Source organism: Geotrypetes seraphini, chromosome 2, assembly GCF_902459505.1.
Source record: "Geotrypetes seraphini chromosome 2, aGeoSer1.1, whole genome shotgun sequence".
Classification (NCBI taxonomy): domain Eukaryota; kingdom Metazoa; phylum Chordata; class Amphibia; order Gymnophiona; family Dermophiidae; genus Geotrypetes; species Geotrypetes seraphini.
This window is the reverse complement of record NC_047085.1, coordinates 309633295-309659085: the sequence shown is the minus strand read 5'-3', so window position 1 is coordinate 309659085 and position 25791 is coordinate 309633295. Positions and strand designations below refer to the sequence as shown.

Genomic DNA, 25791 nt, shown 5'->3' with positions numbered 1-25791 from the left:
TGGCTAATCCTTTTTCATGCCAGCGTCACCAATGTGACATGGATATATAATTTTTGAAATGTCAAAGAAAGGGTTAAGACATAAGAATAAGGGGTGTGGCCATGACACACTATGAAAGGGGAGAACAAATTTTTGATTATACTTACTGCTAATATACTTCTTCCATGCACCCTACATTTTGAGATATTTATGTTTAAATCTGTTTTTTTATTAACAAGAAAGAACCACAAACAAATAAAGGCAAAATGACAGGCAAAATTTTGTGTTACAAGAAAGGTGACCCACTCAAGAGGAATGTACTCTGATCATTTTGAGACATTTAGTGCAGGCTTATTCAGTAGTACATCAAACCAAGTCTACTCCGACAAAGGGATAAGGAATATCACTTATTATAGCAATTAGTGAAGGAATAAAATACCCCTCCAATATTAAATAGCACTTTTCCCTTAAAAGCGGAGCCAATACAGACCAAAAAAAACCACCACACACATACACCTTGAAGAATATAGTCAGCATGAAAACCTGATGAACACAGCAATAATGTAGAGGTTCTTTATTTTTTTGACATTAGTTTATCTTGAACCTCCTTTGCATTTTTTGATTTCTCTCAGGTTTTGTTTGATTGTTGAACACAGCAATAATGCCATAGTGAAAATGTAAAAAGGCTGCAGATCATTCAAAAAACTGCTGTACGACTGATTTTTGGATTGAAAAGATCAGATCACGTGTCACAGTATAATTATAAACTGCATTGGTTGACAATAGAAACTAACATAGTTTTCAAATTTGGTTATGTATGTTTTAAGGCTTTGAATGGACTTTTACCCAGCTATATTTTAGATTGCTTCAATTTTGCTACTAGAAAACACTTGCGTGTGTTACAACTTTTTGATTTTCCATCTGTAAAGAGATGTGTTTTTCCAAACGATTTCTTAGAAAAACTTTGGCATATTTGGCAGCTATGTAGGACAAACAAGTTAGTACTTATATATCAATCTTGAGTGGAGGAGTGTGTGGTGCAGTGGTTGGATCTATAGCCTCAGCATCCTGGGGTTGTGGGTTCAAACCCTGCGCTGCTCCTTGTGACCCTGGGCAAGTCACTCAGTCCTCCATAGCCCCAGGTACGTTAGATAGATTGTGAGCCCATCAGGACAGATAGGGAAAATGCTTGAGTACCTGATTGTAAACCGCTTAGATAACCTTGATAGGCGATATATAAACACCTAATAAATTTAAACTTTTTTAAAAAAAAACCTCTTACCTCGTCTTTAGAAAATCATTGAAACTCCACTTGTTTGGTAAATATTTTGATTATTATGATTATTCTACATATGGTTAGTATCTCTTAGCTGTTAACCACACTGAATCGCAAGGTAGCTGCAGTATATAATTTATGTATGTAACACCGATAGCTAATGGGGAGCTAAATGCTGCTGTTCTGGGGAAGTGCACATTTATAGTATCATTAAAGGATGAAGATCAGAACACTGGGTGACACTAAACATGCTGAGAATGCTGAAGAGCTAAGAAAACTGCATCATTTGGATGGAATACGAGACTATTACAGGTCCATCAAGTACCTTCTGATGTTCTAACATCTCTTTCTTATGTGGTAATCTGGATTTGGGGGGGGGGCACAACAACACACCAATTCTACACCTGCGGCCAATTCTTTAGCAATAAGAAAAAAATCTAACCCAACTCAAATAGAACATTCAGCCCTGAATCTTTGCTTAGCTCCTGTTTACCAATATCCTGTCCTTTTAAATTCTTGTAGGTGTGCCATGGACCACCAGAAGAACTAACAAATCGATTCTGGAAGAGATCAAATCGGCTATGTCACTCGAAGCCCAAATGATGAAGTTACAACTGTCTTGAGGAGAGAGATCACTGGAGAAGGATGTCATGTTTGGGAAGATCAAAGGAACCGTGCGAAAAGGGCGACCTGCAATCGGATGGCTGGAAACATTGAAAACAACCTTGGGGATGACGCTTGAGGACCTTTCCAGACTAGCACAAAACAGATTTCTTTTTAGATCTGCAATTTATCACGTCTCTAGGACTCGAACACGAGTCAATGGCACCAAATAACAACAGTGTTATCATAATGAGTCTCTACAATGTCACCATTCTGAGTAAAGAAAAGCCCTTCTTTTGAAGGTGGTGAAGTCAGTCCTGGAAAAGGCCTCTATTTGTAGCTCCCGATATAAAAAAATGTCTGCAAGATTCTTGTAGACTCCAGCGACGTTAATCTAGTATAATTAAAGCTTCTCTTAAATGTATTTATCCTAAAGCAAAAAATGGCCAGTCATTCAAGCAAGTTATCCCAAGCAGCTTAAGGTTTTCAGGGTAACATTTAGCAGCAGCAGCAAGACGACTGAGTGTCTCAAAAAAATACGACAACACCCATTCACAATATATTGATTTACCTTATTCTGTCCATGAAATGTTGAAAATTGTCCAGGGTTGTGATATTGTAGTTATGTACTTCAAACTGAACATCAGGATTTATATTCCTTGAAGAGAAAACAAAAAAGGAGCAATGGTAATGTTAATCACATGTATACCATCTTGATTAATTTAAATTGGCTTTTGTAATCTGCTTTTACCTGAAGCATTTTGGTTCAAAGCAGAGCACAATAGCATTACATCTAATCTATTATACAATGCAATACAAACATACACACAAAATCAAAACAGAAACCCTTAAATCAGAATACACAAGAAATCAACACTCAGTAACATTCACAATACAGAAATGTATAAGAATTGGCATCAATTATTGACCCTTGAACCAAAATCTGCCCTAATGCAAAATCATCATTAAGAATTTCCGATTGAAAAGTTTCCTGCTTCTTTCAAAAAAAAACATAAGAATTGCCGCTGCTGGGTCAGACCAATGGTCCATCGTGCTCAGCAGTCCGCTCAGGTGGTGACCCTTAGGTCAAAGACCAGTGCCCTAACTGAGACTAGCCTTACCTGTGTACGTTCTGGTTCAGCAGGAACTTGTCTAACTTCTGATTTTCAGATCTTAGGATAGGGCCATATCCAAGAGTGATGAGCCCAATAAAGACTAAGTGAAGAGGGCCCCCCTCAGAAAAAATATACAGTCAGACCTCAATTTGCGAGTAATGTGTTTTGCAAGTGTTTTGCAAGACGAGCAAAACACTTGAGCTAACTAACTCACAAAACAAGCGTTGACTCGATAAGCGAGCTGCCACCACCCCACCCCGGTAACCGGCTTCGCTTCCCCTATAAATTCCCTCTTCCCCGAGGCCACCGGCGCTGCGCCCTCCCTTCACGACCAAGATGATCAGTGCTGCAGTCCACCTCCTCCCCCCGCTGACTGGCACTGTGCTTACCATACAAGCGCTGGTTCTGAAAGTGCCTGCCGCTGATGTTCTACGCTGGGCTGCTGTGGGGCCTTGAGCATCTGCGCATGCTCAAGGCCTTCTGGCTCGCACCCTCTCCGAGATTCTCAGAGATTCAATTCTGACCTCGGAGAGAAGGTCTGGGCCAGCCAATCCCAAACCTTCTCTCCAAGTTCAGAATTAACATCGGGGAATGCTTGTGGGTAGGCACCTGGCTCTTCCCTTCGTTGCGGCACCAGCGGGGCTGTAAGTAAATGTAGCGGCCAAGCAGACGAGGGACGGACAGGCGGGTGGTGGAGTGGGAGGGGGGAGGAAGAATCGGTGGCAGGTCGGCTTGGGGGGGCAGCCAGGCTTTGGCACTGCTTCAGGGGGAAGGGGGCACTAAGGATATTGGAAGGAGACACTGGGGGCATAGGAAGGAGGTACAATGCGCAAAAAGGAAATTTATGAGGATTCAGCAGCTGGCAGCCACGGGAGTGCTGTTTCCTCCTGCTGCATCAGCCCCCCCCCCAATCAAATTTAAGAACCCATTGTGGCCCACAGGTTAAAAAGTTTGCCCACCCCTGCTCTAGACCAATTTTTGACGTTCATACTAACATTTTAATCAAAAAATGCTATTATACTCTCTGGAAATTACATTTACTAAAGTCATACTTTGATTTCTCGTCCTTCAAACTCCTCTAATCCCAACCTCTCAATACCCCCCTCCCTCCCAACCCTCTTCAGATGTCTGCTTTAGTTTTAATTGATTTATATTCATCTAGATGCTCAAAAAGACAAACCTCATCACATCTAGCAAGGCAGGAAGACACTGAAACCATCAGAGAAAATGCTACAACTCTGTCATATGTAAAGTCATATAACCTAAATCAGGGATAGCCAACCTATTTCACCTTAAGGGCTGCAAAGTGATAAGAAAGCTCCAAGGGCCACAAACACCCCACCCCCACGTAGCTGGCATTCTCACAGTCTCACCTCTGTCCACCCACCTGCCTCAGTCCTCCAAACCTTCCACAAATTTAGAAATGTTGCTTCTCTAGCCCTTCCAGCCTCCATGCTCTCTCCTTGCTACTTCTTTAGTCCTTTATGCTCCTTCTCTCAAAAACTCCCCAACCTTCACCCACTCTCTCTCAACTCCCCCCTTCAGCCTTCACCCATGCTCTTACTACTAGTTATATCCTGTATCTGTCACCTGCAAGCTGCCTTTGCATGCTTCCTAGCACCACGATTACCTCTCTATGTAATCTTGAACTGCACAGTACAGGAAGTTTGGACTGGTCTTGCAGTTTCAAGTACCGCAAGACACAAATCTGCAAGGGTTCATAGACAAAACCGCGGAAGACAAAGGTGCGCACTGACAACTGAGCACAAGACGGAGGCGCGTGCCCAAGAAAATGACAGTTTTGTTTGGGGGGTTTTGTTGAGGAGCCCCCCCCCTTAATACAGATCGCAGCAGCATTGTGGGTGGTTTGGGGAGTTGTAACCCCCCTCATTATACTGTAAACTTAACTTTTTTCCTGTTTTTAGGGAAAAAGTGAAGTTTTCAGTAAAATGTGGGGGGTTACAACTCCCCAAACCCCCCACAAAGCCCCCACAACGTGGCGCGATCTATATAAAGTAAAGTGGGGGGGTTCCCCCACCCACCCACCCCGTCGGAGCCCCTAAAAACAGTTATTTTCTTCGACGCGCGCCTCCACACTGCGCTCAGTTGTCGGCGCGCGCCTTTGTCTTCCGCGGTTTTGACCTGACACCATCTGCAAGACTCCCGAGCTTCCCAAATCACGCGGCTCAAGCTTACATATAGAGCCAAATTGCAACGGGAAGCCCTGCACTAACACATTAAGAGGAGGAGCCCTGAGCAGTCCACAGCAGCGACGTGAGGGCCGCAATGAAGGACTGCTGGGGGCTGCACGTTGGAGGCCCCCAACCTAAACAGTTTCATATTCTGATTTGTGTCTGGCATTCCCTGCTCATTTTAATACAAAACATTTTCTTATTCTCATTGTACCTTTGTTACAAGACGGACAAGCTCCTTGAGAATTTTACAGGAGTCGTGATGTGAATACTTCTGCAAAAGGCCACCACCTCATTTCACATAAGCCACCTTAGCTGAGATTTCAACTGAAGGATTAGAATTGGAATAATCTATACATTTATGGAAAAGCAGGCAAGAATCACCTTAAGAAATAGCTGTACATAAGGATCTCCAAACTATGGCTAATGGTGGTCATTTTTCAAGGCTCCTATAGCTGTCTTGCCTATAATTGAATCTGGCCCACAGAGAAAATTGCACTTTTTTGCACAGCAGCAGCAATGTTGATGGGGTTCCCATGCTCCACCAACCAAAGAAGATGATGGTAGAAGTATACCAGACAGGACACCATAAGCCTGCTCAGCAAGATCTGATACAGACTCCTCCCACTACTCCCTACCCCCCCCCCCCAAGGTTTCAGTAATTTGAAATGCCATGTGTGGTCCATCTGAAAAGTTTGAGAACCCCTGGCATGGACTGTGTGTGTTTTTTCTTATTAAGGCATATTTGCATTTACTATTATCTGGATGAAATATTTGCAAGTTTGGTGCCTCTTAACCTGAGAGTTAGAATATTCAACTGAAGATGGTTTAACATCAGCCTATTTTATATATTTGATTGAACTTAATGGTGAAAACATATGCTAGAATTGTGCAGGGACAGATTTATGTGCTTATGGTAACCTGCGATGAACTGTGTGATTGGCAGCATATACCTGTATCTATATAATTTTTTTCCCAAATAAATACATACCTTAAGGTGTGCTCTGCGGCCTGTACTTTGCTGAGCCCAGCCTGGTATGGCTGAAAGAAGAGCCTGTTCATGTTTGCAAGTTCCACCTTGTCATAGTCAAACAGCAGCAGCTGAAATTAAGATTGGAACCAACAGTACAGATGAGCTCATGGGTCAAATTCTGCCAGGTAATTCTGTAACAGGGTCACTGCTTACCCACAAAGATACCTCATAGAACTAATTCACACTCTACTATCAATTATGAGCTCACTTTACCTTGGTTTCCTAATAATGCTATTCTGAAACAATCAGAACTTACTCAGAAGTGCTATTTGCCCACCTAGACATATAGCTTTCATCAGCATTCCTGAGGCCTCTACCTCAAATATATTCACAGCAGCTCAGAGCAGGAGCCAGTCATCCTCATACTCAAGTAGCTTCCATTCTTTCCAATAGAAAAAAAAGTTTTTTTGGCTTTTTTTTTTTTTTTTAAACTTTTTTCCTTCCATGGAAAATCATGAGTGCTAGCTCCGGCAACCCTCTTTCCTTAAATTTTGACTAGTGGAGGGGTGTGTCAAAAATTATGTCACAGATAGCAAGTAGCCTTGTAACTTTTCATATACATGTACATTTTTCATATGCTGCAGTTTAAAAAATAATACATTTTGAATATTTATCACAGAAACAGAGAAAATGATGGCAGATAAAGATCATATGGCTTACTGGTCTACTCATCCATACAAATTACTAGTCTTTACTGTACTTTCCTCTCCCTTAGAGATCCTCTATCCTTGTCTCAAGCTTTTTTTTTAAGAGGGAGATAGACTTCATCTCCACTACCTCTACTGGGAAACCGTGCCTCACATCCACCACCTTTTCTGTAAAAGAATAATCTAATCCAAAGAAAAACACCCGAGTCTATTCTCTTTTACATTCATCCTATGACCCCCTCATTCCAGAGCTTCTTTTCAGTTGAAAAGGGTCAATATCTGTAAATTTATGCCACAGAAGTATTTAAAAACCTGTTTTCCCTCTCGTGTCTTTCTTCTTAAGTGTATACAGTGGAACCTTGGTTTACGAGCATAATTCGTTCCAGAAGCATGCTGGTAAACCAAATTACTCATATATCAAAGCGAGTTTCCCCACAGGAAGTAAGGGAAACTCACTTGATTGGATCCACTTCCCCCTCCCCTTCGGCCACTGGTGCTGCTCCACCCCATCCCAATCCACCACATCCCCAAAAGACCACCCCACCCCCAAGGCCACTGGTGCGCTTCCACATCCCCCCCCCCGTGAACTGGCATCACCCCCCCCCCCGCGAACCGGCATCTCCCGCCCACCCAAACTGAAGGCTTACCCCCATCTGGCACTGGCACGCAGCACCAACCCACAGGAGATGCCGGTGCCCGAAGATCTTGCTTCTTGACAGACTGGGCATTGAGCATCTGCGCATGCTCAAGGCCTTCTGGCTCTCTTTCTCTCCGAGAATCTTGGAGAGAGGCGGGAGCCAGAGGGCCTTGAGCATGTGCAGATGCCCCAGGCCCAGTCCGGCAAGAGGCAGGATCTTCGGGCACCGGCACCTCCTGTGGGTTGGTGCTGCATGCCGGTGCCAGATGGGGATAAGCCTTCAGTTTGGGCGGGCGGGGAATGCCAGTTCGCGGGGGCGGGCATTCACGAGGGGGGTTATGCCGGTTCGCGGGCAGGGGGACTCACAAATCGAGTCAATGCTCGGTTTGTGAGTCACGATTTGCGAAAATGTTTTGTTCGTCTTGCAAAACACTCACAATCCGTGTTACTCGCAAACCGAGGTTTGACTGTATATTGAAATTTTTAAGTCTATTCCTCGTCTACTTTATGATGAAGACCACCAACCATTTTAATGTTGCTCTCTGGATTGACTCCATCCTATGTAGAGTACTATATACAATTCTGAAGATCACACCTTCAAAAAGATATAAATGAGGTCTTACCAGATGCTTATATAGAGGCATCACCTCCTTTTTATAGTTAGCCATTTCTGTCCTTATGCACCCAAGCATCCTTCTGGCTTTTGCCATTCCCTATTCCGTCTGGCCACCTTACAATCATGAGATAAGATCATTCTCGCTTTTCTTTCAAGTACAGAAGTCCTTCACCCCCTATATTGTACTGATCCCTTGGATTTTTGCTAGCTTTACCCATATCCTTTCTCATTTTAACCACATCATCCAGTGTGTCTACCCTATTGTAGATGATACCAACATCTGCAAAGAATGAGGAATTTATTTCAAAAATTAAGAATAAGCAACCAAACAGTTTTGATTGCATAAGTCTTTGCACCCATTAACTCAATAGTTTGTGGAAGCGCGTTTGCAGCCACAATAACCATGAATTTTTTGGGATAAGCATCTACCATCTTTGCACAATAGGATGATACAGGTTTTGTCCATTCTTCTTGATAGAATAGTTTGAAATTGCTGACGGTCCCCTCCCTTCATATAATAGGAACCAAAAGGCATGACATTTTCTCAGTCATAGCCCCTCAACTCTGGAATACCCTACCAGCTCTTGTTAGAGAAGAAGCTAATTTCGAACGTTTGAAAAGCCTATTCAAGAGTCATTTATTTAAAGAAGCTTTTAACATTTGATTTAAATTTTACAGTATCCTTTTTAACTCCCTTAAGGAATTAAGCAGCAACGAGCCCTTTCCTTTTGGTTTTTTTCCTTATTTGTTTTTCGTTCCTATCCAAATTGTATTTCAAACCCTATTTCCTTTTGTCTCCCATCTGTCTGTCTGTCTCATTTATCCCTTTTTAACATGCCAATTATTAGTTGATGTTTCTTTGTAATTGCTTTCTTTTTGTAAGTATTAATGGTATTGACTCTTATATATATATATATATATAAATAAAAAAGAGTCCAAGTACACGACATCCAGGGACTCCCCTAAATCCAGCTTTCATGTTACCCAGTCAAAGAAGCTGATCAGATATGAAGGGAAGGTCCTGCCAATCAAATCTGATCCGCTTCTTTGACTGGGTAACAAGAAAGCTGGATTTAGGCGAGTCCCTGGACGTCGTGTACTTGGACTTCAGCAAAGCGTTTGATAGAGTCCCACACCGCAGGTTATTGAGCAAGATGGATTCGATGGGACTGGGTGAAACATTAACCGCATGGATTACGGACTGGCTTAGAGGTAGACTTCAGAGGGTAGTGGTAAACGGTACCCTCTCCGATACAACGGAGGATATCAGTGGAGTGCCGCAGGGCTCGGTCTTGGGCCCGATCCTATTTAACATCTTCGTAAGAGACTTGGCTGAGGGGCTTCGAGGTAAAATTACATTATTCGCTGATGACGCCAAACTATGCAACATGGTAGGCAACAGATGAAAGCACAGTGCCCGACAAAAGCTCAATGCCTGACAGTATGACGCAGGACCTACTCCTGCTGGTGCATTGGTCAAAGACTTGGCAACTAAGTTTCAATGCCAAAAAATGCACCTTGGTCATACACCTTGGCGGCAAAAATCCATGCAGAACTTACACCCTAAATGGTGAGATCCTAGCAAGGACTGTAGCAGAACGTGACTTGGGGGTGATCATTAGCAAAGACATGAAGACTGCCAATCAAGTGGAGAAAGCTTCATCCAGGGCTAGACAAATCATGGGCTGTAGCCGTAGAAGTTTCGTCAGCCTTAAGCCCGAGGTCATAATGCCGTTGTACAGATCCATGGTGAGACCCCATCTGGAATACTGTGTACAATTCTGGAGGCCGCATTATCAAAAAGATGTGCGGAGAGTTGAGTCGGTTCAGTGAATGGCCACCCGGATAGTCTCAGGACTCAAGGATCTCCCGTATGAGGAACGACTGGGTAAGTTGCAGCTGTACTCACTCGAGGAACGCAGAGAGAGGGGAGACATGATCGAGACGTTCAAATAGGTCACAGGCCGTATCGAGGTGGAAGAGGATCTATTTTTCCTTAAAGGATCCACGGCAACAAGAGGGCATCCGTTGAAAATGGGATACTGCCGAGCCTTGGACCACACCAAACGAAAAGACGCTTCCAGCACCTTCCATTGCGTGTGCATTACATACTGGCAACCTAACCTCTTGGTTGACATGAAACATCGAAATGACTTTCGGTAGGAAGGAGAGAACTGTACACAAGGTCACTCCTGCTTCCATGATCCTGAGGGACAGCTCTCTGCACAACAAGATCAACAATTCTGAGACTTTCCTGGGAAAAGTAATAGCCACCATGAAGACTGCTTTGACCGAGAGATCCATGAGGGAGACTTCCTGTAAGAGCTCATATGAAGCCATGTTGAGTCCCTTTAAAACTATATTAGGATTCGAGGACGGCAACAGGTCTCAAATTGGGAGCCGTAGTCTCAGAGCCTGACTATGTCTGGATAAGCCACAAATGAAGCTCTCTTCTCTCAACTCCGGAAGCATGAAAGCCCTGCTACTTGAACTCTAAGATATGCCACCGCCAATCCCTTGTCAAGGTCCTCTTAGAGGAACGCCAGGGCATTGCTCGATTCTAACTTTTCTCTGCTGCACCAGCACTGAAACATCTCCCATGCCTTAGCATACACTGAAACCATTGTTGGCTTTTTGGCTTGAAGGAGAGTAGCAATAACTACTTCCGAGTTGGAAAGATTTTGGTTACAGTGGCAGATGAGTCTTCAAAATCAGCATAGAAAGTGTAAGCCTTTACACAAAGGTCTACAAAGCAGGTTGGTTTGCACCAAACATGTCTTTCACAGTATCAGAAGTCTCCATAGAAGAGATGCTGCCATTGCACAGAAAAATCAGTCTAGGCATCTCAGAGTATTTGCACAAGCTGGAGTAATTTAGTGCTTACTACTTGTGTTTTGCTTGGTGCTGATGCAAACAGTCTCTTCTCAGATTTTTCCAAGTGCTCTAGAAGTAGCTATGCTGTGAGCCTGGATAACTAAGGGGATCTCGCCTTTTGGACACTGGACTCTTAAGGTCATTACCCTTTATGGCTTCTCAATGGAAGATTCTTGACTGGTCTTAACAGGAGAAGCTGCCTTTAATGCAGGAGCAGTTCTTAAGCAATTTTAACAGTTTCTTTTCAGCTTCAAAACATTCCCACAGGAGATTAGTACAATCATTTCATGCTTACGATAATATTCAAGCACTGTGTTTACAGCCCTTCTTATCCTGGTTGGGATTCAGGCATGGAGGGAGGCATGTGCTTGGGGCATAGAATGGAGGGAGAGAGGGGCGCATTGGGACTTGAGAGGGAGCACAAACTTCAGACAAGGATGGAAGGAAGGAAGGAGGGGGCATGAACTTGGGACACAGAACAGAGGGGGGAATGAGCCATAGGATGGAAGAATGGAAGGAGTGAGGGAAAGAGATGCTGAGGTGGGGGAGAGAATAGAAAAGGAGATTTGGGTGTATGGGTGAGAGGGAAAGAGATGTGCACATGGAGAAAAAGAATTGTTGAGCATAAGGAGAGAGAGAGAATTATTGACATGGTGGTAGGAGAGGAGCGAGATAGTCATGCATGGGGAAGAGAGAGATGAGAGGGAGCAATGTTGAATATGGTGGTGGAGAGGGAACAGTTGGATGGATGGAAAGGGATGCAAGAGCAGTCTCGAGAAGGTGGGACGAGTACTAGGATCCGAGTTACATACAAATTCAACTTAAGAACGGTTAAAAAAACAGAATTTGTTCTTAACCTGGGGACTTGCCTGTATTTGGATTCCTCTAATCCTTTATTCCAGTCCAATAGTGATGGTATGCTGGACCAAGGTTCTTGCATCTGTTCCCGTGAGTCCATTGCAGGAGATACTGATCACTGTTTTCAGTACCTTCTCCTTCTCCCTGCTGCTTCCAGTCAGTTATTTCTTCTGCAAGCTATCCAGCAGGAGCAACTTTGATCTGCTCAATTTTCTTTCTGTTTTTCATGTATTGCAGTTTTTCATGGGATTGATTTTGTGTTCCTGTTCAGCTCCATTGACTGCCTAGTCTGCTTTGGTCTGAAGCCGACAGGTGGATTCTGCGGGGACCTGCTCAGCCAGCCTGCTTAACTGTGGAGCTTAGAGGTTTCCCCTACTATTTGCTACTCCTTAACTTGATCAGAAGTGCTAGTACAGGCTGTATGGGCACCAATTGGTGTGTAGTCTTCGTGATAAGGTGTATGGGGACAGACTTGAAGATCTCAATCTGTATACTTTGGAGGAAAGGCAGGAAAGGGGAGATATGATAGAGACGTTTATATAACTACATAATATAAATGTGCATCAGTCGAGTCTCTTTCATTTGAAAGGAAACTCTGCAATGAGAGGGCATAGGATGAAGTTAAGAGATGATAGGCTCAGGAGTAATCTGAGGAAATACTTTTTTACCGAAAGGGTGGTAGATGCATGGAACAGTCTTCCGGAAGAGATGGTGTAAACAGCAACTGTGTCTGAATTCAAAAGGGCCTGGGATAGGCACGTGGAATTTCTCAGAGAAAGAAAGATAATGGTTACTGAGGATGGGCAGACTAGATGGGCCATTTGGCCTTTATCTGCCTTCATGTTTCTATGGTACACCTGTCAAAATTCTGGTTTCTTCTGCTTGAGCATGTTCAAAAAACCCTGACTTCAGCAACATAGCCACTTTTTCTTTCTAAACCAATTCAGACAAAAAAAATACTGAAAACATACTTTAGAACAGGGGTGCCCACACTTTCTTGGCTTGCAAGCCACTTTTAAAATGACCCAAGTCAAAATGATCTACAACAATTAAATTTTAAAAAACACAAAGCACACTGTACACAGAGAAAATGTTAATTATCATTTATATTCAGGGGAGTTTTCAAAGAGGTCAAGGCAGATGACTTTAAAATATGCAATGTCACTTCAGTAACAACTATACAAAATTAGACAAATATACCACTTTCCCTTTTACTAAACCACGATAGTGGTTTTTAGCACAGGGAGCTGCGCTGAATGCCCTGCGCTGCTCCCGATGCTCATAGGCTCCCTACGCTAAAAACTGCTATCGCGGTTTAGTAAAAGGGGGCCATAGTGCAAAATATAAACACATTTTGAACACTAAATTTAAAATAAAATAATTTTTTCTACCTTTGCTGTCTGGTGGTTGCACTTCCTTCTTCTGACTGTAAATCCAATATTTCTTTCTTTCTGCCTCCTGCATGCTTCCTCTCCTCCAGACCTCATTCCATTCCCCAACCAACATCTCTCTCTCTGACCCTCCATGAGGCCAACTTTTTCTTTCTCTCTCCCTGCCCCCCACCCCCTCAAGACAGCACCGCTGATTTTTCCCTGCTTTCCAAACGCCAGGCCAGGCGCTTACAAGCACCGGGCCCACAGCCTTACCCCCCTCCCCCAATTCTGACATCGTAGAGGAAGTTCCGGACCAGCCGGAACTTCCTCTACGATGTCAGACTTGATGTTATGGAGAAGACTGTGGGCCCAACGCTTTTATGCGCCTGGTCTGGCATCAGGGAAGCAGGGAGAACAGAACGCAAAGGCAACACGAGTCTATCGCGGAGCCCAGGATGGGCTCTGCATTCGACTCGCATTGCTTTTGCGATCTACTGGTCAATTGCGATCAACTTTTTGGGCACCCCTGCTTTAGAAGATGATTTTAAAGAGTTTTGTTTCACATCTGTTCAGCTTTACAAAACTGAGGAGTTATAGCGATTGTTATGTTTAGGAAGAGCTCTATACATGCTTAGAAATTTACACTCAATTCTGAGATCTGGGAGATCCATTCTGTCCCAGCACCATCTGATAACATCATACACTTGTGTGGCTAACAAATCCTGCATGTCAAAAGAAAATGGATATTCACTGATTTTTTCATAGCATGAACAATATTTCTAATTTTTATTAATCAAATGTTATAACAATTCCATAAAACTGATGAGTATAACAATCTTAACATTATCTATATAATATTTGTAGATAAATCTATATATATTAAAAAAAACCTTTTTTTGAGATGAGGGGGGTATTCCAGGAAAATCAATCTTTACCAAACTGATTTGTAATTAGCTTTAAATCAAAGAAAAATGTGTATTACCTTACCAATGCCACATCTTGTCAACATCTCAGCAGTTACACTACCAACGCCACCAACACCTACAACAGCAACGGTAAATGTGCGGATTTGCTGCAAAGGTCAAACACAATACAGATTTTACAGCTAGGAATCACTCCTACAGTGTCAAGTACAACTGTTCTCCTTAAAATACTTACCTCATAGTCTTTTACTATTCCCATTCGTTTTAATGCCATCAGGCGGCTGAAAAAAATGATATACAAATATGTTCAAAGACGTTAAAATGGATATCAATAACAGGTTAAAATGGTCTACAAGCCAAAGATGTTAATTTTTGTTTAGTTTCCTACATTGTTTGTAAGGTTTTCTTTTTAATTTTGTCTTTCCCCCCCAAATAAAATTTTGGTGTATAGTGCTAATAGTGCACCTTACTACTCAAATAGGAAACACTCTTTCAGCAACGAAAGATTAGGTTCTTACCTTTTGCTAATCTTCTTTCTTGTAAATCCTCACTTTATTCTGGGACCAGTGGGTTATTTCCCTCCTCCCACCAGGGATCTGTAAGAAGCCTCAAAGCTTCAGAGGGTTTTACCCCCTCCCTCTCATACCTCATCACTAATCATGCTCCTGTCCACTGAAGTGAATCTTAAAGCAGCAAGGAACACCTGTAGAAAACAAGAACAAGAGAGAGAGAGAGAGAGAGGAACAGGGAATTCCCCAACAAGTAAATTGATTCTGTAATAGTGATCAAAATGTGTCCGTTTTGAGAATTTATATCTGCTGTCTATATTTTGCACTATGGCCCCCTTTTACTAAAACGCAATAGCGGTTTTTAGCGCAGGGAGCCTATGAGCAGCGTGGGGCATTCAGCGCAGCTCCCTGCGCTAAAAACCGCTATCGCAGTTTAGTAAAAAGGGAGGGGGAAGGGGCGTGGCTTGGACGCGAATGCTGACGGTTGGGTGAAGGAGAAGCTCCGTACAAACAAGCTTATTTTACAGAAATTACTACAAAATATTAATTTTTAAAAAATAGAAATCAGCAAAACAATAACAGAAGATGACATCTAATAAACAAAACAAATGCGATTCAGGTGCTAGTGGATCCGGTATCGGCAGCAGCAATAAAAGATCGAAACCAGAGCCAAATACTACACCTTCAAAAGTTCCGTTGCCATCGGATGAAAGCCCCGATGTCATGGAAGAATTGAGACAAATTAAAGAAATAGTATTAGACAGCAACAAGAAACTACAAAAAACAATTGAAGATGCTGCACTTCTTACCAAAAGAGTGGATGTAGTTGAAAACAGAATAAATGATCTGGAAGACAATACAGAGCAACTGAACATGGACATGAGACAATCTAAAAAAATATGGAAAGAAGTTGAAGAAATTAAACGAGACCTGGAAGACAGCCGAAATCGAGAAAGAAGAAATAATTTAAGGATAATCGGGATCCCGGAAGGGGTAGAAAAAAATGACCCGATAACATTCCTGGAACAATTTCTACCTAAAATATTACCTTTAAAATTCAAAGCTGCATTAGAGATAGAAAGAGCACACAGAATACCAACACAAAATAAAAACCTTCAATCAAGACCAAGAACTTTAATATTTAAACTTCTGAGACACCAACAAGCAGTAGAAATCTGCCAACTTGCAAAAGAAAACAAAAACCTCAAATGTCAGGATGCAAAAATCCATATTGTCCCTGACTTTGCAAAAGAAACTGCATCACGAAGAAAACAATTCCTGGACATGAGACCCCAACTACGAGCTCTAGGGGCAAGATATGGCCTTCTTTATCCAGCAGTAATGAAAATTACTATTGCTAACAAAACTCAAAACTTTTCAGATCCTACAAAACTTCAAGATTTCCTCGACCAATATGAACAACCAATGACCTCTTAAACAAGAACTTATTATCGAATATTATATTTGTGTTTATATTTATATTTATATTTAATTTAATAAAACATAAAGATTGAATATAAAATACAAATATAGAGTTTCGACACAGAAATAGAACTTTCAACTCCAACGGAAAAGAATTGGAAGAACATGGAATTATGATTTGAACTACAAGAACATTCTAAACAGCGAGACTAGAGAATAACAAAAATCTTCAGCACATATATAAAGATATATAAAAAAACTTACATGTAAGACTCTGAGCCAAGAAAAGTTCCGAAAATAAGACTGTAAGATTGCGCAGTATTGGGCTTTTATTTACTCATGACCTTACATTAAGAGAGCTGCTGATTGAATAAGAAAAGCTAGGGGCGTCAAATTTAAAAAAAAAAAACACCAATCGCTTTGACAAATGTAAGATCTAGAGTAAAACAAATCTAGATTGGATAAAAAGGGAGATTTCCTTTTATTGAATATACTTCCGGTTACTTTGCGTTTCAAAGCGCACATGACAAGAGTCCATATCAGAAGATTACAACATGCTGTCCAGTCATACTGCCAGGAGACGAGATTTAAGCGAGCTTGGGACAGGCGGAAGATTGTGGCAATGACAGAGGAAGGAGATGGCTGCAGGTTGAATGCTGTCTGAGGTAGCAATAGACATGAACAGCTTGAGACACGAGATGGGCAAGGAGGTTTGTGAAAACTGAGAAATGCTTTGCTGCGTTTCTTTTGATTGGGCCCCTCCACATCTTATGTCAGTAAAAAAAAAAAAAAAAAAAAAAAAACATAGAATTTCAATTAAATACTGTTATTAAATTCACAAAAAATTCTACCTGCACCTTCCTTTTAGTATGGCAAAAGTTTATCTTGTCTGATACCTCCGGAATGTTGTTTGTTTATTAACCCTTTTTGCAGGGCCGGGGTGCGGTTTTTGGCGCCGGCCGTGACAATGGCAGACGCTCATGAACATCAAAGATATTATTGCCGCGTCTGGCGCTGGAAGCCACGCTACGGTTTTATAGAGAGAGGGTTGCTCTTCTGGATGTGATAATTTACTGTTCTGTTGATTTGATATTCTAAAAGTGCAACTAATAACTATTTTGAAAGGAAAAGATTGAAGATAATCTCCTGAAGGTTGGACTGGGGAGATATCTGCTCATCCTCTTTGAATACCTTCAGACATATACCTAAGCCTTAAAAATTTGAATTATAAGATTTTAAATACAATTATTCATTTTTTTGAATTATTCTATATCTAATTGAACTTGTGGTTTACATTGTTGTCATATATGATATTTTCCTTAAAGACCAAGGGGAAAAATGTAATTCATTCATAATCTTTAAACATTTCTTGACATCACTTAGATTTTACTATTAGAAAGCATTTACTTTATTATACAATACAAACCAAAATATAAAAATAGACTCATAAAGATATACATTGGAAATTTATAACCGAATAAAATAAATTAAAATATCTCTAAAGGGGGAAATATAGTTTAAAAGATAAATATTAATGGTAGTAAATATAGTTATATATTGTAACAGCTTGTGGGAGTTATGTACACCTAACCTCAATATGCGTATCCAAGTGTTCATATTAAAATGGGGAGGGAAGGGAGGGAAGGGAAGGGGGAAATATAATGGAGGGTGGGGTAAAGAAGAAAATGGGGATATCTTAAAATATTTTAAATACTGGGGAAAACAATTAAGAAAAACAATTCATTATATAATTTTAAGGAAAATATATTATAAATGTATAAATGAATCTTAAAATAATATCCTTAAACGTTAATGGTCTAAATCATATGATAAAAAGGAAAAAAGCACTATTATTTTTAAAAAGGCAAAATGCGGATTTATGCTTTATACAAGAGACCCACCTCTCAAATATTGAATCTAGTAAACTACAAGGAGGTTGGGTCAAACATTGTTTTTTCTCACCAGCTACAAGGAAAAAAGCAGGTGTTGCTATTCTGGTAAATAAAAAATGTACTGCTACATTCAAATTAAAGGCAACAGATATTAATGGAAGATGGATAATTGTGGAAATGAAAATGGGAAATACTACCATGACGTTGTTTAATATATACACCCCTAATTCGAACCAAAATGAATTTTTTAAAACTCTTCAACAATTGATATTACCATTGGCTACTTCAAATCTAATAGTAGCTGGGGATTTTAATGCTGTTATGGATCCTCTATTGGACAAAAACCCAAGTAGATATATGAAATCAATGGGATTAGATAATTTAATACAAACTTGTGATTTAATAGATATTTGGCGAATACTTCATTTTAATGGACGGGAATTTTCATTCTGTTCTCATGTTCACAATTCCTTTTCAAGAATAGATTATATTTTTATATCAAAACACCTAGCACATCAAGTAACAAAAGCTGCCATTGATCCAATTATTTTATCTGATCATGGTGGGGTATGGATTGAAATTAAGATCACAGATCAAAATACAAATAGACCAATATGGAAGTTTGATAATGCATTGCTTGCTGATCCAATATTTTGTGAAAATTTTCAAATAAAAATGAAAGATTTTTTTCAAATGAATGATAAAGATGAGATCTCTAGAGAAATATTATGGGATGCATTTAAAGCATCAATAAGAGGACAAATTATTTCTTATTCGGCTTATCTTAACAAACAAAATAGAAAACAATATTCTAACTTAGAAAAAGAAATAAAAAATTTAGAATTAAAACTAATAGGAAAATGGGAATATTCTATACAACAAGAACTGTTAAAACTCAAAGGTAAATACAATGAAATATCATCAAAAATGATAAGGAAAGATTTATTTTCTCAGCAAGCGTTGTATTATGGAAACTCAAATAAGTCGGGAAGAATACTGGCAAATTATCTAAAAGTGAAAAAAAAGAAAACAAAAATAATTGTTATAAAAGATGAAAATGGTGAATCACTAACACAAATTGAACCAATCTTAAAACAATTCCTAAAATTCTATAAATCTCTTTATTCTTCCGAGACTTATTTAAATAAAGAAAAGGAAGGTTTAGAATTCTTGAAACTATTAGAGGGTCCAAAAATTCCTGAACATATAAAACGAAATATGGAAGAGCCAATATCACTAAAAGAATTAGAAACAGCTTTGAAATCCCTTAGAGTTGGATCCGCTCCAGGTGGTGATGGTTATACAGTGGAATTTTATAAAACATTTCAAAACTTTTTATTACCCTATTTGTTAAATCTTTTTCAATATCAACTTGATAAAGGTTGTACAAATGGCACTATGGCAGAATCATTAACAATAGTTTTACCAAAGCCAAATAAAGATCCCACTTTGGTATCGAACTATAGACCAATTTCTCTAATAAATGTAGATGGAAAATTATTAGCAAAAATACTTGCGTTAAGATTGGCTAAAGCTCTTCCCCATATTATAAGTATGTCTCAAACAGGATTTGTTGCTCAAAGACATTCATCTCATAACACTAGATTAGCATTCCATATGTTATACTTAACAAAGAAAATGAATGAGCCTACTTTTGCTGTTTCTTTAGATGCAGAAAAGGCTTTTGATAGAATAGAATGGACATTTATGTATCAGACAATGGAATGGTTTGGTATAGGTCCTGGATTCACACAAATGATACAAACATTATATAGTTCCCCTTCTGCTAGATTATACATTAATAATACGTTTTCAGAAAAATTTAATCTACAAAGAGGAGTCAGACAAGGTTGTCCTTTGTCTCCTTTACTGTTTGATATAGTTTTAGAACCCTTAATATTAGCAATCCAACAAATAAAGGAGATACAAGGTATACCTCATTCAGATAAAGAATACAAAATATCAGCTTACGCTGATGATTTATTATTATATTTGAGGAATCCAGAATCTACCATTCCACATTTACTTGAACTGATTGAAAAATTCGGAAAATTTTCAGGATATAAAATAAACTGGAACAAATCAGAAATACTTCCATTAAATATACATTGTACAAAAGGTTTATTTGATTCATTCTCTTTTGTTTGGAAGGAAGATGCTATTAAATATCTTGGAATTTGGATTACAAAAAATTTGGAAGATACAATGAAAATTAATGAAAAAAGTTTATTACAAAAAGTGACAGAGATGTGTGAGCAATGGAACCCTCTACACTTATCTTGGTGGGGAAGAGTACAAACTGTTAAAATGATGATATTACCTATAGTCTGTTACCAAATGGGAATGATACCAGTTTTCTTTCAAGATTCTTTTTATACAAAGTTAAATAAGGTATTGACAAAATTTATTTGGCTTGGGAAAAATCCCAGAATTGCTTTAGTGACATTACAAAGACCAATTGCGGAGGGAGGGGTAAATTTTCCCAACTTCTATAGGTATCATCAAGCCTATATTTTACGTCAAGGTATGTATTGGATCCTCCCAGAGCCCACTGATAATATTCCAGATTGGTTCTGGCTTGAATGGAGACTCATGTTTCCTTTACGTCTCAGTCAGGTAGTTAGTATCAAAATGCCAAGGCTATACAAAGAACATAAAATATTCATGGATACATGGAAAACTTTAAGATATATAAGTAATCTAACTCCTATTCCAATTAGTAAATCAACAACTCAAACGATTTGGTTAAACCCCAAGATCAAAATAGGTGGTTTCAAAATAATCTGGAAAGACTGGATGACAGCAGGTATTCGTACTTTAGATGATATAATAAAAAATGGTAAAATGCTGGAGTTTTCACAATTGCAACATAAATTTGATCTTAATAAAACACAATATTTTAAATGGTTGCAATTGAAGCAATCCGTTCAGGTAGGGTTCCCTGAATGGAAAAATCTTACTAATTATCACAGTTTGGAATTCTTGTGTTTCCAGATAAATTCAATAGGACATGAAGCCGCACAGTGGTATAAATTAATATCTGGATATATAAATAAAAAACCAAAAAATGGACTTAGAGACATTTGGAGCATTGAGATAAAACATCATATTAATGCATCTCAATGGCCACGATTTTGGTCTTGGAGGTTAAAATGTACTGTGTCAGCATCTATGAGACAAACTTGGTTTTTTCTTTTGCATAGAGCTTTATGGACCCCTACACGTTTGCATAGAATTGATAGCTCTAAATCTAATAGATGCTGGCACTGTCATGTTGAAATTGGGACATTAGACCATCTTTTATTCTTTTGTCCATTTATCTTAACATTCTGGAAATCAATCTGGCCCCAAATTAATAGGATGTTAGAAAATCCAGTAGCCTTGACATATGATACTATATTATTTGGAACAACAATGAGAGCAAGAAGTCAAATTTCATCAAGTAATAACAAACTTCTATTTATTTTAACTGGAATAGCAATACAACAAATCACATTTAATTGGAAAAGGCATGACAGATTAAATTACACTTTCTGGTGGAATTCTGTTTGCCATATATACAAAATGGAACTCACCATAGCAACACAAAAAGGATATATTAATAAATTTCAAAAAATATGGAGACCATTAACAGAATTTTGTAAAGAACAATAATTTTCCCAGGTATAGAATTTGATTAGAAGGGAAAGGGGGAAACATGTTTTTGAATAATATAAAATAAATAAAAATCTAAATATATAAAAAAAAACTAATGGAATTTTGATTGAAAGGGAGGGGGAGGGATGGGATATTATTATTATAATTAATAAGAAATATATAACTTTAAAATTCTGATATATTAATTGCATCTATTTAAAAAAAAAAAAAAAAAGTTTTATCAATTTATCAATATGTAAGCTTATCAAGTGTGTATATATAAGTTTATATAAAGAATATGTAATTCACTTGTTGTAACATAAGAAAATGAATAAAAAAATTCAAATGAAAAAAGGGAGGGGGAATATTTGTCTATTTTTGTATAGTTGTTACTGAGGTGACATTGCATAAAGTCATCTGCCTTGACCTCTTTGAAAACCCGCGGAATATAAATGATAATTAACATTTTCTCTGCGTACAGCGTGCTTTGTGTTTTTAAAATTTTATTGTTGGTAGATCATTTTGACTTGGCCACAAAGGTAAGGGGGAGGGAGGGAGGGGAGCTGCTGAAAGACATCTAGTAATCCTTGCAGGCTTGACTGTGCAGTGAATTATTTTTGTAAAATCATGTTTTGTTATGTGACTGGCATTATCTAGACCACAGTTCTTCAACTGCTGGTCCGCGGACTGGTGTCGGTCCGCAGGAAATTTTTGCCGGTCCGCACAGGGCCGACAAGACTGACTGACTTCAACTTCCTGCCGGTCCGCGCAGGGCCGGCAAGATCAACATTTGAAGTCTGCGCTGAGACGGAGAGATCTTGGGGAGCCTCCGAGAGTGGCTTTCTCCCCTCTCTGCAGCTCTCCTTTACTTCCCAGCGCAGCGATTCACGAAGGCAGCCTCGGGGCTTTTGCTGAGTCGCGGCTGCCTCTGATGATGCAACTTCCTCTTTCCTCAGAGGCGGCGCGACCCAACAAAGGACCCGAGGCTGCCTTCGTGAATCGCTGCGCTGGGAAGTAAGAAGAGCTGCTGGGAGGGGAGAAAACCACTATCAGAGTCTGGGAAGCTGCTGGGCAGGGGGGAAAAAAGGGACAGCTGCTACTGGAGAGGGAGAAGGAGAGATGCTTCTGGGAGGGGAGGAGGGAAAGGAATCTGGGAAGCTGCTGGGCAGGGAAAAAAAAGGGACAGCTGCTACTGGAGAGGGAGAAGGAGAAATGCTTCTGGGGGGGAGGAGGGAAAGGAATCTAGGAAGCTGCTGGGCAAGGAAAAAAAGGGACAGCTGCTACTGGAGAGGGAGAAGGAGAGATGCTTCTGGGAAGGGAGGAGGGAAAGAGATCTGGGAAGCTGCTGGGCAAGGGAAAAAAAGGGACAGCTGCTACTGCAGAGGGAGAAGGAGAAGGAGAGATGCTTCTGGGAGGGGAGGAGGGAAAGGAATCTGGGAAGCTGCTGGGCAAGGAAAAAAAGGGACAGCTGCTACTGGAGAGGGAGAAGGAGAAGGAGAGATGCTTCTGGGAGGGGAGGAGGGAAAGGAATCTGGGAAGCTCCTGAGCAAGGGAAAAAAATGGACAGCTGCTACTGGAGAGGGAGAAGGAGAGATGCTGCTGGGAGGGGAGGAAGGGAAGAGAGTTACTGCTGGACAGGAGGAGGAGGGAAGGGAGAATGAAAAAAGGAAGGAAACAGCTGGCAGAGAGATTAGAGGAGGGGAAGGGGAGACACAGGCATGAGAAAGTAGAGAGATTGATGATAGGAAGGGGTCAGCAGAAAAATAAGCAGAGAGGGACAACGATGATAGATCTGGTGTAGGAGAGATAAAAATGAAGAGCAGTGAAGCTGGAATGAATCATGTAAAAAGGAGAGAGGGGGCACAAGCTGGATGGAAAGGGGAGAGGGGCATAGAAAGAAGTCAGATACCATATGGAAGGGGGAGAGGACAGACAGTGGATGGAAGGGGCAGATGCTGGATTGAAGAGACAGAGAGGGCAGACGCTGGAAGGAAGAGAGTGAAAAGAAGATTGAAAGCAGAAACCAGAGACGACAAAAGGTAGAAAAAAATAATTTTATTTCTATTTTGTGATTAGAATATATCAGATTTGAAATATATATCCTGCTAGAGCTGGTGTTAGACATAACTGGGGACTGCAAAACCCAGGCAGTGCTTCTTTAGCTTCCAGCTGGCTTAGGGCGCTCTCTGACCAGGGGGCAGTTGCCCTAGTTGCACTCCCCTAAAACTATTCCTGTGATGTGTGACTGCAGTATTCTGTTAGCATGATATTTCTGTGTAGCATTCTGTAATAATTTGGCTTGTTCAGTTTTCTTGATAGTAGAGGGGATATATGTGAAGAGGAGGAGAGACAGGGGTTTTGTTGATCCTGCTCTGAATTATTTGTATTTATAAAATGACAATTGTACAGAATATTGTTTCTTTTTATACTTTAATAAAATACATTCAATATAAAATCATAACTGAGGCTTGTGTGGATGGGATCAGATGATTTGTGGGGACCGAGCTCGCGGAGATGGGGTGGAAATGGGGTTTTTTAATTTTAGTCCTAGTAGTTTGCCGGTCCACAAAATAATTCTTTTTTTTCTGCCAGTCCACGGGTGTAAAAAGGTTGAAGAACACTGATCTAGACTTTAATTTCTATGAATGAATAGAATGAAAATGATATAAAATTACTTGCTTGCGGGGACCGCGTGTTCCGGCTCACACAAGGAAGGAGGGGGTGAAAGGGAAAAAGTTTCTCTTCCTTGGAAATAGATTCTGAAGTGACCTCATCAAAGAAGACCAGCACCAAATGTACAAGAAATCCCTTAAACAATGTTAAAAGAGCCCAAAATAGAAAACTGCTACTGCCTTGAGACTCCATTATTGAAGGAATCAACTTGAAATCACAGAAGAGACAGGAAAAGGTTAAATGCCTCATGGAATCCTCAGGTACAAAACACAAACCAAATTGTGAATGAAATCAGAGCAGACAGTAAGAATTATAAAATTGATGTCATTATCCATCTGGAAAAAAAGGCATACTAGAAATAATGCCTCAGCAATACAATTTTCAGAAGTTCTATTTGCTCATGGTAAGGGAGAAGAGAGACTGCTAGTGATGGTGGGGGGGACTGATAGACAGATATGAAAGAAGGGTGGTAGAAAGGAACAGATGGTAAAGGAGGGAGGGAAGGGTGGTGGTGGAAAGGAATAGAACAGACATTGAAAGAGGGTAGAGAGGAACAGACCCTGAAAGGAAATGTGGAAGGCAGAGTGGGGAGAAGACGCTGGAAGGGAAGAAGACAGATGCCAGACTATGGGGGAGCAGAGGGAAGAAGATGGGTGCTAAACGGGGACGGTGACGGGGCGGTGAATGGGATGGCAGTGGTGGTGACAGGGCGGTGAAAGGGATGGCGGTGACAGTGACGGGGCGGTGAAGGGAACGGCGGTGACGGGGCGGTGCAGAGGATGGTGGGCCGGGGACGGTGCAGTGACGGGGACAGATTTTTTCCCCATGTCATTCTCTAATTCTGTTCATATAAACAAATGCAACAATAATGCAAAATGAAATAATAGATTATAAAACATTAAAAACCTGAACGTCAAAACCATGCTAAAGGGAAACACATCCTGCATTGACAGAGGGGGACACCTGAACTAGGGAACCCCTCCCCAGATGGAGTGCTAAATCCAATCTGATGGCACTCTTAGAAAGGCTGGGCAGACCTTGTACTTGTAAAGCAGACAATCAGCGAATCAGCGAGCATAGGGCGGGTACCCAGAATAAAGTGAGGATTTACAAGAAAGAAGATTAGCAAAGGTAAGAACCTAATCTTTCGTTCTTGTATAATCCCACTTTATTCCAGGACCAGTGAGACATAACAGAGCAGTCCCGAAAAGTCAGGGTAGGGCTGTTGAGCCTGCTGCCAACCCAGAGGAACCAACAGTAGTATCCTGCTTGGCCGCCACATCGATCCTGCAAAACTTGGTGAAAGTATGCAAATCTCATCCAGAGACACAGCATATGACTCTGCCCAAGAGGAGAAACTCCTCTGGTCGAATGAGCCCATACCCGGGGGAGGGGGGGAAGGGGGAAAGCTTCTTCCCGGCTGTTACGTAAATCTCAGAAATGGCCATGTGAAGCCACCTGGAAATGGTAGCCTTAGAGGCTGGCCTACCTGTGCGGGCAGAACACGGCAGATCAAAGAGGTGGTCAGAGAGG

At 40.6% G+C, this 25791-nt stretch overlaps 2 protein-coding genes across 4 annotated transcripts in view; one reads left to right on the top strand and one right to left on the bottom strand.

Annotated features, from left to right (window-relative positions):
- NPHP3 (nephrocystin 3) overlaps positions 1 to 1826 on the top strand; it is a 267264-nt gene extending 265438 nt beyond the window's left edge. Inside the window, exon 29 of the transcript XR_004538010.1 lies at positions 1778 to 1826. The gene's annotated coding sequence lies outside the window, so the exon portion shown is untranslated. The remainder of the gene's footprint in view (positions 1 to 1777) is intronic.
- Positions 1 to 25791, bottom strand: part of UBA5 (ubiquitin like modifier activating enzyme 5) — a 74517-nt gene that overhangs the window by 31039 nt on the left and 17687 nt on the right. Inside the window, exons 2-5 of one of the 3 annotated variants that reach the window (XM_033929977.1) lie at positions 14362 to 14407; positions 14186 to 14275; positions 6157 to 6266; positions 2430 to 2516 (exon numbers count right to left, since the gene is read on the bottom strand). In XM_033929977.1, the coding sequence (XP_033785868.1) occupies positions 2430 to 2516; positions 6157 to 6266; positions 14186 to 14275; positions 14362 to 14407 (333 nt within the window). Of the gene's footprint in view, positions 1 to 2429; positions 2517 to 6156; positions 6267 to 14185; positions 14276 to 14361; positions 14414 to 25791 lie in introns of those variants that run through there. The other 2 variants (XM_033929979.1, XM_033929978.1) reach the window with 2 other exon arrangements.